A 14,040-nucleotide genomic window follows, 5' to 3' on the forward strand; every position below is an offset into this window, starting at 1 on the left:
ACCCAATCCCTCAGCCTTGATGCCAACCCACCATGACCGCTAACTTGTGTAGCTTATTAACACCACACTTTCTAATGCCATTTTACTTGTATGCTGCATGTAAACATTTGACTTTTTTCAAAATGTTTGTCTTAATTATATAAGATGATGACATAAATGTTCTGTAGTATATATGGTTTAAACTGCTATGCGGCCACAGCAGTGGCTGCTGCACTTGGGTAGCATTTAAGTTTCCTACATAAGTAAGAGCGGGGGGGAAGGTACAAAATGTGTTTGTTTACTTGGTTTTGGAGGGGTATTGGAGGAAATAGTATTTCTGAATTCCTGTGTAAACAGTCCACTGAGATCTTGTGTCTTAAGTATCTGCTGCTCCTAATGTCTCAAATCAAAGCTTGACAGGTGGGCGATAGATGAGGTAGGAAAATGCACTTCTTGAATGCAGTCTGGAATGCAATAGTAATAACCTACCTGCCCCTTCTAAAGGAGAAGAAATTGTCTTACTACAGTTAAAATACCATCCTTTAAGTAAAGTAAAGAAGACTGAGATAGCCCTGGTAAGTACACTGGGAATTTGCCGTTTGACAGACCAGGATTACTGCTGTCTGCCAAAGCAACAGACTGAAGACCTAGCCAAAGAGCCAGAGGCTACCACTGTTTGGAAGTATGCTTTCATAGCTTGGCATTTCAGCATCTTTTGATTGCCATCCAAAGAGGATTAGTAGTATAATACGATGGGACAACAGAAACTTGCTTTTGTTGTCTTTGATTGTTTAATAAAGAATTATGTGTTTGCTTTTGTTGAATACTTTTAAAATGCCATAGAAAGCAAATGTTGCTCTCTGTACGTGAATATGTATCCCTCTGGTTTGTCAGGGGCTTCTGTGAAGTGGGCCTTCTGATAAGTGAAGATGGGAACTGATTTTTAGAGGCTGCAGTGCCAATGTATATTCGTAGATGTTCAAAATACGCAATTTAATTCTGGACCTTCACATTTATGGGATTAGTTCTTTGGAAGGTGAAGAAATTTTGTTGTATCACCCCAAACTAACCCTGGATTTGCTTACATTCTGTCTGACGTTTCCTTTCCAAACCTCCCCTAGCCAGGAAATGAGTAGGTTTTGTTTTCATACCCTCTGAAGTTACAGGTTTGGCTTAACCAGGGTGAGATTTACTTAGAGGAGCATTGGAAATGTTAGTAGACTACTGGAGAAGATCCAGGCTGCTGTGAGAACTGAATGTTTTAATTCTCATTTAAAATAAGAAATGGCATGCTAATGATATAACTACGATGTGCCAGCCAGAGGTTGGAATATGATGATTTTTCACAGAATCACTAAGGTTGGAAAAGACCTGTAAGATCATCAAGTCCAACCATCAACCAACAAACCCCACCATGCCCACTAAACCATGTCCCGCAGTGCCACGTCCACACGTTCCTTGAACACCTCCAGGGATGGTGACTCCACCACCTCCCTGGGCAGTTTATTGCAGTGTCTCACCACTCTCTCGGTAAAGAAATTTTTCCTGATATCCAGCCTGAACCTCCCCTGGCGCAACTTGAGGCCATCTCCTCTTGTTCTGCCACGTGGGAGAAGAGGCCAACACCCACCTCACCACAACCTTCTTTCAGGTAATTATAGAGGAATCCAGAGGAATTTGCACAGGAATCCAGGAGATGGGTAGTCGTGGTTGCCGAAGAGCAGCCTGGTGGGGTCCCTGGAAGCCTGCTGCCAGCCCTCCCGTGCTGCGGTATTTCTGCAGGGAGCAGGTAGGAGGGCTTGGAAATACCGTTCTTCCCAAGCTGTGGGGACGCTGGTCTGGTAAGACTACTCTGGGAAGGTGTTGGTAGGGGCGAGGTTGGGAAATTGTTTTCTGGGGAGTCGCTCATGTTTTTAGTGCTGTGGATGGTGGACGCAAGGCTGTTAGGTGCTGTAGCTCTCCAAGCCGTGGCAGTGGTTGTTCGGCAGTAGGGTGCAGAACAGCTTGCTAGCAAAAGGCTACGGGAAGGTTGGGATCGGCTTTACTCCAGGAAATGGCCAGTTTGGCAGCACTTCATGTGGCATGAGAGAAAGCGTGCACATTTAATGCAGTATATTTCAGCGCAGCTTTTGTTTAAAAGCCTTATCTGGATTATGGTCTTGTTCTTTGTCTGTGGGGGTGTTTATTACCGTTGCAGCATGGACAGAAATATATGGACCTGATATATGGTGCTTTATTCTGGCAAGCTGAAAGTTTGCTTTGGATGCTATAGGAAGAACTACACGCTGTATCTACAGTTATTGTGGGATGTGTAGGGAGAAGAAGTGGCTTATGTCCAGATGGATGGTGATGAACACTAGTTCACGAGAACCTGATGCGGTATATAAAGGACATCAAAGGGGATTTTAAATGTTATTTTGCTTGTTAGCAGATTATATGTGTGATTATACTACTGTGATGGTGGTTTTGTTTCAAGACTTTCTTCTTGAATTTAAGCAATGAATGTAACACCTTTTTTCTTCCTCAAAATTTAACTTTTGCTGTAATTTAAAAACTGTGGAGCACTCATCTTTCCTTGGACTGTTTGAAGGATGCTGTGTGTGATGTTCAAGTGCAATGACACAGGAAATGCATGTTAAACTTATTCAGAAGTTGTTTTTTCATTAAGTAGTGAGTGGTGTTGGTAGGACTACCCTGTGAGCATGGGTTGCAGAGGGTGGCAGCAGCCTCCTTGTCTTGTCTTGGATGAGGAGAAGCCCTGCCCTGGGTTCCAGGACAACTTTCTCACAGCTTCAGCAGTCCAGATTAATATGTCAAACCTGTAGCGACCTGTTTGGATCAGGGCATCCTCATAGCTTTAGACTTCACTCCGTTATGTTTAGCTGGAAATCTTTGGACTCTTTTCAAGAGAAGGAAACAGCTTTTAGAAAAGTTTGTATTTTAGCTTTGAAAGAAATCCAAACATTTCATAATAAGAAAAAAGACTAAGAATTAAATGTTTCTCATTCTGTATAATTTTTATTCCACTATATTAAATTATTTCTGGGTATGAAACTTCTGTCTACTTCTTCCCTTCTCTCTTCCCCCCACTGAAATTTTTTGTAGTATATAAGTTTTTTGTCTTGAAACAGTAGCAGCCACTGTTCGTTTGGAATATGAAAATACAGATGATTAATCAAGATATTAACAGGAGTAGGCTTTCAGGCTTGTGTTTTGATTGCATGTTGATTGCATGGATCCTGTGTTTTTTCCAGTCTTTAATTTTTTCTCTGCTTTAACACACTGTAAGAAATGGCTTTCTTATCTAAGACTAGCTGCATAAGGTTGCAAAATCACCCTCCACACTGAAGTATATGTGCACAACTGCATTACTTTTACTATTAATATCTTTTCCCATATTCTTAACGTACAATGGATTGTTTCCTTTTAAATAAACATGCAGAAACCAGTAAAACAAATACAGGAAGTTTTAAACTATTAAGGAGATGTTGAGAGAACTATAGTTCAATGAAAACCTTGGATGAGTGGACCACTGGCATGTGTGAGCTCGCCAGCAGCCGTGCCAAGCGGGGGGCCGTGGTCAGCCTCGTTATTCCTCTCTGCCGTCCCAGGCGGGGTGGCAGAAGCTTTCTGCAATTAAAACATTTTGCCATCAGCGTTGGGGATTGTGTTTCTAAATTATAATTTCATGCAATTGTCTTTACGATGGTAAGAGGAGATGTTAATGACTGGATGTTTTTCTTCGGCTCTCTCTGTATGGAACAGCCATAGTGCTGTTTCCAAAACCCCAGCTGAGGGTGTAACTGCAATGGCAACAATTAGTTGCCCTAATTGCAGTGCTGCTGCTGTATTACTTGAGTGATACGCTGGCCTTTACACCTCAGGATAGACAGGGTGTTCGTCAAAGTTAAGTCACGTCTGTTCTGCTGGCCTTACTGCTGTGGAGTTGATCGACATATCTAACTGCTTATTTCTTATGATGGTCCCTGATTGTTTTTTGCTTTGACAAATACCGCTGATGTGATTTGAGTAGCATTTTGTTGTGAGAAGGATGTAAGCTTACTGGGTCAGGAAGAAAGACTGTAGCGAGATGACTGAAATGAAGTAGCAGACTGCCAAACCAGTCCAGGTACCTGTGAAGTATTCCCCTTAAATTTAAATCCAGTATTTCAAGCTTTCATTGAATTTTAATTCAAAACTTGAATCGATAACAAGCAGGTTTGAGAACACTGTGATGGTCAAAAGAAGGACACTTAGAGTTCACACTGGTATTTCTTTCTTGTAATTAGGATGAAGAAGCAACTTCCCTGGCATTTATTGATCATCCTCTCAAACTCAGATTCCTGGTATTGCTTTTTGGCAAGTCACTGATATTATACAGCATGATAGAAACAGGGCAGGTGCTTGAGAATTACAGCTAGTGTGCTAGCTTCCTGATGCAGATGTGTCAGCGCATTGAAGTGATGAGTCTTTAGGATATATTTATGAAGAATAGGAGGTAAATGAGCAGGTTGGTACTTTGCCACACCTTTAGTGGGATCGGCTAGCAGCGGCTCTCTCCAAATGAAACTACCCTCAAACTGTGATCTTATTGGGTAAATACATCCAGAAACTCAGCTTTTACAGCTAAGAATCCCTATGATTTATGCTACTAACAGGTGTAGTGCTGTTCGGCATCGTCTCAGACAATAGGTGCTGACAATTATTTTTAGTTTTTGAAGCCAGTATGTAGTTATATCCTAGCCCAACACTGGAGCAAGATTGCATGAGAAACCTAGTATGGCATCTGGGTGGGTTCTTCGTCTTCAAATAACAGTAACTTTCATGGGGTGGAAGAATTAAGTAGAGAATTTTGAACTTTGCAGTGGCAGCTAGTTTAGAAATGGTAGAAATATGACCATTTCTGGGTTTGAGAAATGGCAAGGGAAATAGGGGAAAGAATTGTAATACAACCAACGGGATGAAATTGCATTTACATTATCAGGTAGCTCAGCAATTAACACTTTCTGTTAATCTGAAAGGATCAAGAGACCCTTTTCTTGGAGGCAACTGTGACATCTCACTGATTAACGCACTTGGACTCTCTTGGTTTAAAAAAATAAAATTGCAGTAGGTGCAAGGACATGTTAGTTTAGGGTTAGCAGTTGAATGTTATTTTTGCCTTGATTCTCAGAAATATTCAAGTAAAAAAAAAATCATGAGGACTTCCATTTGAAGTTCAGCCACATGCTATAGCCTAATGGAAATACCCTGTTAAATCAGATGCAGGTGGTGGCAGAGGGGATTATCATTAATATTTTGATATGGCACAGTAGGGCTATATTGTTGCTAAAGCAGAGTGAAGGAAATAGAAAACCCTGTGGAGGCAGATCCTTCAGAGGTAGGGCTCTGGCTCCTTCCAGATGGGAAGGATTCGTGTGCTCAATACTGCTGAAGGGAAAACACGTGAAAAGGTGACATTTTTGGTCTCTTTGACCACAGCCTTCAGACAGAACTTGTTATAAGACAGTTTCTGATATCCTTAGGGCTGAACACTTGTGGTGGGTGCAAACGCATCCACGGGCAGTACCGCTGCATTTTTCCAGTGGAAATCTGCAGGCTCTAGGGTTTTAACACTGTGAGATCTTTAACAGGAGGACATAGGAAAAGTTGGAAAGTGATGTTCACAAAGATATTTTGCATTCTTTCTCCCCTTCAGTTCAGTAACGGCGATTTGGGGCATGGTGCTGAAGCGCGGGAAGTGCCGTGAGGTTTGCTCTCTTGACTTGTCTTCTGGAAAATAAAAACCTCTTGGGAGAACATGAAGCATGGAAACACTTTGCTGTGGATTTTCTTGAACCTTGTTGATCCTTGAGACTTCTCTGCACTTTTTTATTTATCCATTCCCCATTATGGATATGAATTGGATTCTAGGATCTCAGACCAAACTACAAGGGAATTTTTTGGGGCTTTAGGAGCAGTAGAACATAGAAAGTAGCTTTGAATTATTTACTGTAATGTGAAAGACCATTAATGCAAATTTAAATAAAATCTGTATTTAATCAAATGGGAGGTATGTTTTAGTACTGGAAACCTTGGCTGCAGCTAGGCTGTTAAACTGAATTACGGTGGAAGGCGTAAGAGGTTAAGAACCTTATATGCAAGTCATCAAGCCATTGCTGGCTTTTGGGTTCACAGCACCTCATTTAGGAGATAAAACTTGCTGCTGTTTTGCATCCTTAGCATCTGAACCCTAGGAAAGCAATTTGAGCAGCATATCTGTTTCCTAGTGGTGTTCAGTGGAGGTGATGTGTAATTTAGGGGATCTTCGGAGGAGCTTGGTGCCACAGAGGCACGTGCTGTTGCAAAGTCATGGGAGCATGCCTGGAAAATGAGGCTCCTCTGTACAGGACATTAACTCATCAATCATACCAATATTCCTACTGATAAGTCTTCCACTGTGAAAACCTTTGATACATGTCTGTTATTAAATACAAAAAGGACTTAATTCCGTTGGCTAAGAACAGTCTTGCAATTTTCTATAGAACATTCAGCAGTTTGGTGAGATACAGACTTACATAGACTGCACCTACATTTTTATTGCTGTAGCAAGACTCCAGAGGATGGCAGGAAAAGTTTCTAAAAGAAATTTTGAAATTATGAGACATTTTGACACATATTTGTAGGTATTGCAGTGGAAAGGGAGAGTGAAGGTAGAGTTCATGCAGTACCTGATCAAAATTCCTCAAATGATTTGTTTACATAAGCTGGAGAAAAAAGGCAGAAGGCAATTTATTTGGATTTATTAGATTCTTGCTTTAAGCTGCCATTCGTTTCTAGTTCTCACAGCTTCAGCAAGGGCACTACGGGGAAGGTGGTGTTGAGCAAATTGTGCTTGTGTTGAAGGACGTGGGCATGAGCAGGTTTTCAGCGTCCACCAGTCTGCAGCAGATGATGTCTAAGCCTTTGGCAATTTCAAGGTTAAAGGCAGTTTATTTGCATCTGAAAACTGTTGCAATTTAAACCATGACTAAAATTTCACTTTATTTTAAAACAGCACTGCCTGCAGGAGTGTATCGTTACCTCGATCTTCTCTGGCTCATCTCATAGCTGCAGGTAAAGAGTGAAAAGGCACATTAGTGTCTGGGCAGATGATAGCGTGCATTGTACATCTGTACGGTGACCTTCGTCTTGGAGGCTCCCAACCCAATCGCATATGTATGTGGGTATATGTCATGCAGTTTCATTCTCTTATAAAAATAAACCTTCTAAATATTGCTGCCTGATGTGTATGATAAACAAGACTGAAAATACTAGTTGTACTCACTCAAGGTTTTCATCTATAAAGCTTAGTTCAACTTGGTGTGAACTCATAGGGTTATTTATAGTTTTCTGTTACTCGCCGCATCCTGTGTTTTGTTATAATGAAAAAGCTGTCCTCTGATCACTAAGTTGTTATATTCATGGAGTGCAGGGTATGAGGTTCAGTGCATCTAGTTTAGGGCTGTCACACAAATAAAAATGAAGAATGTATACTGGTTTTCCACGTACGTAAACTTTTATGTTGCTTTTTTACTAATACTTCTGCAGTGAGGTGCTGCTCCAAAAAAAAGTTCACCCGTGTCCCCTCCTTGAGGAGGGAGAAGGAGTGAGGAAAAACTTGGTTGAAAAGGAGGGTTTCACTGTAACACCAGCAGACATCTGACTATTTAGCAAAAAGCTGATCTGAATTACAGTCAAACTAAATAAACCACTTGGAACCTGCAGTTCAAGTCGTGCGTGCTGCGCGGAACTTCTCTAAGCTGAGTAACTTTCTGCTGGTTGCTGCGTGTCTGTAACGGAGGAATTGCGTAAGTGCTTCCCAAAATGCAGAGGTTTAAGTTTACTTTTGCTTTGGTGGGCAAAACTGCCTACTTGATTTTTTTAATCCTCTCTTCACACTGATTGTATTATTTGCAGATGTGACTTCATTCCATAGCACTTAATAATGGGTTTTAAAATGAAATTCTCTTATTTTGAAAAAATAATTATTATACAGCTGCAAGCAGGGGCCAGCTGTGAGTCGTCATGCATGGATTTTCCTGTCTCCTGATGCACCCCTAGTCTGTCATTGTGCTCTTCCATTTTGCAGCTTCTTAATCACTTTGGCATTTCATCTGCTGCTTCATCGGGCTTTCAGCAGATGTTGGTGTCATAGGCGGGGCGGACTTCCAAGCGCTTTGGGGTAGACTATACACTTGGGTAAATGCTGGGGAGAATCAGTTTGTGCAGTTGTCTTCAGAGGTGGGTCTGAATATTGCAGTAACAAGTGAGTTTCTCAGGTGTAAGGCAAAGCTAGCTGTATGGTCTGAGTGACTTGAAACACCAAGAAACCTTGCTGGTCTCTCCATGTAACCGGGATGTTTGTTGATCAAGTTAGCTTGTGCTGCTTTATGATGTCTTGGGTTTCTTTGTGCTGTTCACTTTTTTGTTCAGTTTCACATGAATGTAGCTCTTTGCAGCAAAGACTGTTTTGTCCTGATTCTGCGGCGCTGATGGCGATGTGGTCCGAACCTACAGTTTGGTGGCTGGGTGACTCGGCAGTGGACATACTTTACAGAATCATAGAATCACTATGGTTGGAAAAGACCTGTAAGATCATCAAGCCCAACCATCAACCCAACCCCACCATGCCCACTAAACCATGTACCACAGTGCCATGTCCACATGTTCCTTGAACACCTCCGGGGTGGTGACTCCAGTGTTCTTGTGGTGTTCTGTCCTGTTTCTCTCCTATTAATTGTACAAACCAAACTGTAAATACAACTCAAACATCTACTGACTTGGACTGGGTTTTTTAGCCAGGATGAATTTGACAAGTGTGTTATTGTTGGTCTTGTACAATATTGAGAAATATTTGGCATCTGTTTCCAACTACATCCTATCAGTAATTGTAAAACCAGACTAGTAACAATGGGAATAAAAAATGCTTCTTTTATGAAGGAGTGATTGATTTTTTTCCATACATTTTTCCAGCAGACATATTCTGTTTGTGCTCCAGCAGTTATTTGCATAATGCTGCTGCTGTAAACCAGTGAATGTACTTTGTTGTCACAATAATACTTTTGAAATCAGTGTCAAAACACATCGGATGTTAGCTGATAAACCAACCATGAAACTGCTATTACTTGAGATTTTTACAAAGGTCACTGTTCTGCTAGTTAACGTCTTTTTTGAGACTTTGATTTAGGTGCTGACTTCTTAGGATGGATCATTTTAAGTTGGACTTCTGAAAGTAAAAGCCATAGTGGAGGAAACTTGAAATATGCTGTTTTCTTGCCTTTTAAATTACTTTTCAAAACTACTCAAAATATCTTGATGAGTGTTTTTTGGTGAAAACGCATGCCATTAAAGAGGAGTGTGTTTTTTTTCTGAACAGGTGACTTCCAAAGAGGGAGAATCTCAGTGCAAGGAGAAACATGCAGTTCTGCTTAGTCCTGTGGGAAAACTCAAGATATCTGGGTGTGAAAGAGGCTTACATGAAATAAAACTTCCAAAAATGAGCGTGCTGCCAAGTGGGTAAGTTCATGTCCTATTGATCCTATGGCTAGGTGTGTGGTAGAGGAAAGAGATTGCCCAGAGGATCTAAGACACGACTATGCGTATTGGTTTTCCTAGCCATACTGGGAACATGGTGCTTGCTCCTGTGAGAGGCAGAAGCAACCTCTAGTACCTTTAAGGAGTGGCAGCTCCAAAATGCATTTCTTTCTCTGCTGCATCCATAATATTACCAAAAAAATGTTCTAAAATAGTATTTTTAACTTAGGTTTTGAAAGTACATCCTGCCCCCTAATTTTGGACATACATGTGAAACTGTCACTGAGGAGTAAGACCTCCTTGCATACTTTGCTAATTTTGGAGACCTGTATCTAGATATATATGTTCCAACAAGTGGAACAGGATTCAGTAATTGTTTTAATTACTACATACTACTTGTGAGAGCTTTGGTTGGGTTTGCCTAGCTGTAATGTCTTCTGGAGTTCAGAACAGATGATGTACATGGCGGTGGAGGTGATGTCTCAAGCAGAGGACTGATTGAGGCGTATTGGTATGTGTTACACAGTAAAACAAGTGCTGTTCAGTCTGCTGAACTACATCAGTCCTGTTCAGGTCTCTGGTTTGCTTTTTCCTTATTTGTGAGGAAATGCTGAGTGGTCTTAAAAGAAACACTGAATTCTTTCAGAATTACTAGCTGCCAAATTTCTTTGTCAAATTCCTCTGCCGAAATGAAAGTTGCTAATACTACTTACTAAGGCTGGTCTCTTCAACTGCTTTTGGTAATAAAATCGCAGCTTACAGCAGAGCTTCTCCTGTCAAGACTCAAACAGGTTTGGCTTCCTTCTCTCCACGTTGTCCTTTTCTGCCCTGCTTTTTGCTTCTGAAATTCTCCATTGATTTGTGGGGTTTCCCCTTTTCTGTTTTCCTATTTTATTATCCTTGTCATTTAAGTGTGTGTAAAACTAATCAGGAATATGAAGCATAATGGGTATTCTGGTTGAAATATGGTTTTGCCTCTAATACAAAAACCCTCAAGTCTCTGGATTTGACAGTTTTGCCAGCTCCAGTGGTATGGAAATAACTACTTCAGTTTCTTCATATGCTGATTTCAGTATTGGATTTCTGCTGATGAGGAATGGAAATAAAGCAGTGTTTAGGATAAGGCTGAAGCTTGCCTTTGCTGCAGAGCAGCGTCTGCCTGAAGAACAGCTAAGCAGCTGAGGACTCTTCACCCTTGAGAAGAGGAAACATCAGTGAGTGGGCGGAGGAGTACTAGGAAAAAGGTCTGTGGGCTCTTGAAGGTGACAAATAGGAGAAAACGCGCGGTGGTCGTCTTTATAATGCCAGATGCAAAGGGAATTGCATGAAAATAAAAGCTGAAGACAAAAACCAGTCATGAAGTTGTGGGTACTAAAAATACAGGCTCGCAATGAAATGGCATGTTATTGGAAGAGGATAATTACAGGCTCTTAATCAGTAGAGGCCAAGGTGGATGGGGAGGTACTGTTATACGGTGTGTGTTTGTGTAGCTGTCCTGGAGAGGTAAGAGCAAAGGTCTGTGACTTCTGTATTTAGTGTTGAGGCTTTGAGTATTTTGCTTGACAGGTTGCTTTCTCTTTTTGAACAAAGTTTCTAGGGACAGAAGTCTGTCTTCCAGGCACACAGCCCTTTTTCCAGGAAATTACATGTGTGTCCCCAAAAGCGCTGCGTACTTTGTTACTAACCTCTGCCCACGTCGATGAAAGATGCCGTTACTGGAATGGTGAGTCGTTCCCCTCCTCAAGGGAGCCTTGCTGCAAGGCAAGGTCTGTCCCCTTTGTAAGGACGGCTGCTGCGCTCTCATTTACCAGAACATCTGCCGTTTCTCACCTGTAAAGTGGCCGTGTAAGAAGGGTGTTGTTATCTTCAGGCAGAAGTTGGGCAGTCTAGATCCTTTTCCTAATTCTCTTAATTTCTATCCGATCTTGATCTTTCAGTTTTCTCAGTGGTGAGCTGAGGAAATTTTGAGGCTTTAGTGGCATCTTGGTAACACTTAACTTAGCGGATTGCATGATTTATATGCAAAAGTTGTTGTGTTAGAGGGACTGTTACAAGTGGCTCAAGTTAACGGTAAGCAGAATATTCTTACAATTACTTTAAGAATTTAAGTCTGAAAAAGAGGTGGAAGGTGGGACTTGCTTTTGTCTTTACTGATGATGAAGTTCTAAAAATTTTAAAGCCATCTGTAAATGTTTGTGCTGAAGTATAACATTTAATCTCTTCTACTCATCGCTGGTGAATAGTTGTTAAATCTGGCCTCATTATTTTCGACAGAATAAAATAAAAACAAACCAGTGCCCAGTGTTTCTCCTAACTGGCTAATAAACACTATGATAAGAACATTGGGTAGAAAAAAAACCATGAGAAACATAAAAATTGATTTTAATGGACCCCTGTCAGAGAACCATAATGAGCGCGAGTCTAGTAATAAATACTGGTATTCTGCTGCACGGTGCTTGGGACTTTTCATGTGGAATTGCATGTAACAATCAATATAGATTTTAGGGGTTTTTAACAACAAAAATAAGTAAACCTTTGAAATGTATAAATACTTAAGACTTGCAATCTGTCAGACAAACCTGCTAGTCGTAGAAAAATCTGATAAGAGCACCTGGTTAATGGTGTAACCAGTTTGTGGAGATCTTGCTCTATTTTACAGCTTGTAAAACGCTGTGCAATTAATCACCTGAGGTTACAACCTATTCTGTGATGGCTCCCCTTAAAACTTAAGAACACAGACTATAATGTAGACTAAAAGGAGAAGCAACAAAGTAAAATTCAGTTTTCAGTATGCTTGAAAGAAATTGATCTATTAATGAGATGAAACTAATTGTAATAACCTAAGGTTATTCTACTCCTCGTGAAGCTGGTAGAGTTTAAAAGTCAAGGCACGTCATGGCGTAATGGTTTCTGCTTGGGGAGGAGGAATTTTTATTCAGGCTTTTTAAATGTATGTGTATATATACAGAAAATAAAATTTCATCTATATAAATGAGGAATTTCAGCTAAATGATTGTGAAAGTTTTAATTTACTGAATGCTGACTAAAATTGTTTCTAACTGTTTGTAATCTAAGTGCAGTGCTAACAGTCGGCTAACTTAAAACAGTAACTGGAAATCACCTATTTCTATTTTAGTATTTAAATTGTGGATTGACTTGTTTGTTTATGATTCAAGTTGGCATTGTCAATTAATAAAGCACCGAAGATAGATCCAGAACAGATGGTATCAGTATCAGAATAGCGTAGGAATAATGAAATTCTTTGCATTTGATACCCCTGTGCTGTATGACGGAGGCAGCGGTAGCTTCAACCTACGTACAGCATGGTAAGGAGGTGCACGCGTTGGGCTCACAGGCTGCCTAGAGATCTGTATGTTCACAATAGGGCCATTTCTGAAACAAGTTGGAGTGTACTGCTCCAGGGTTGTAAAGTGGGGCAAAAAGTATACCGAAGGTGAAGCTTGATTTTATAAATTTGTCTGTTTCTAAGAACTTCAGCTTCACAGTTTATATTTTCAAAAAAAGAACTAAAAGTATATCTATCCTATATGTATGTTTTAGTACTATATCAGCCATTGTAGTTTTTAATGTATACAAATATAACTTTCATCAAAACTAATGCTTCTCTTCTCCAGTATTCCTGCCTGAAATACTGCAAGTTAACTCTGTTTGCTCATGTCGAAAAGAAAAACCTCATTTTTCTACTGCTGTTGTACTTCTAAGTGTCTTTAGCAGCTTTGAAGTTTCAGAATTAGTTTTCTTTGTTATTCTGTTGTCGTCTGCAGTGTTCCCACCCTGGGATAACTCTGTTTTGAGAAGCCTTGTCTTACTCCTGAGCCGGCGGGGTAAGTTACCGCTTGGCGAGCAGGGAGTCGCACTCGTGACTCCTGTTAACAGCGACAGAAACCATGCTTGTAGTTTCCTGCGCTAAATACTTACAGCAGAAGATACTTTGGAAATGTGGGGATGTTGACTTGGCGGTTGGGGTGGCAGCAGGGAATAGTTTTTCCCTGTCTTGCAAAAATCCAGGTTCTTCCAGGAATTCCCTCTTCCCTCAGGAAAATCGCCCCAGGGTTCCCATCTCCCTGCATAGTCAGCATGCAGCTTGGGTTATGTAGCCGGCAGATGCGCTAATGCAGTGAAATACGGTGGCGACCGGAGGATTTTAGTAGAAGAAAGGACAGTAGTATAATGTGCCTTGAGGTAAACTGAAACAGCTTCCCGTGTGTGGCTGGGAAATCCTGGGTTGCGGGGTCATGAGCTGGGCGAGTTGCTACTGCGTACTGATGAGCGTGCATGTGAAATGAAAGCTAAATTTGCCGTCTGATCAGTGGGCACAGATTCCAGATTGTGCTAATACTGACATCCACTGTGGGACTCAAGGATGCCACCATGAGAAGTTGTTGAGTTTTTCCACTTAAAAGATTAGCTGGGCTGGCTGTGGTCTGCTGCTGCCATGCTTGGACGGGTCCGGCACTGGGGCAGGATGTGGCTGATTTGGGGACA

At 41.0% G+C, this 14,040-nt stretch overlaps 1 protein-coding gene across 1 annotated transcript in view; it reads left to right on the forward strand.

Annotated features, from left to right (window-relative positions):
- Positions 1-14,040, forward strand: part of MGMT (O-6-methylguanine-DNA methyltransferase) — a 173,859-nt gene that overhangs the window by 14,929 nt on the left and 144,890 nt on the right. The window contains exon 3 of the mRNA XM_059821149.1: positions 9,377-9,516. Within this exon, the coding sequence (XP_059677132.1) occupies positions 9,377-9,516 (140 nt within the window). The remainder of the gene's footprint in view (positions 1-9,376; positions 9,517-14,040) is intronic.

The sequence above is a fragment of the Gavia stellata genome, chromosome 9, assembly GCF_030936135.1.
Source record: "Gavia stellata isolate bGavSte3 chromosome 9, bGavSte3.hap2, whole genome shotgun sequence".
In the NCBI taxonomy this organism is placed as follows: domain Eukaryota; kingdom Metazoa; phylum Chordata; class Aves; order Gaviiformes; family Gaviidae; genus Gavia; species Gavia stellata.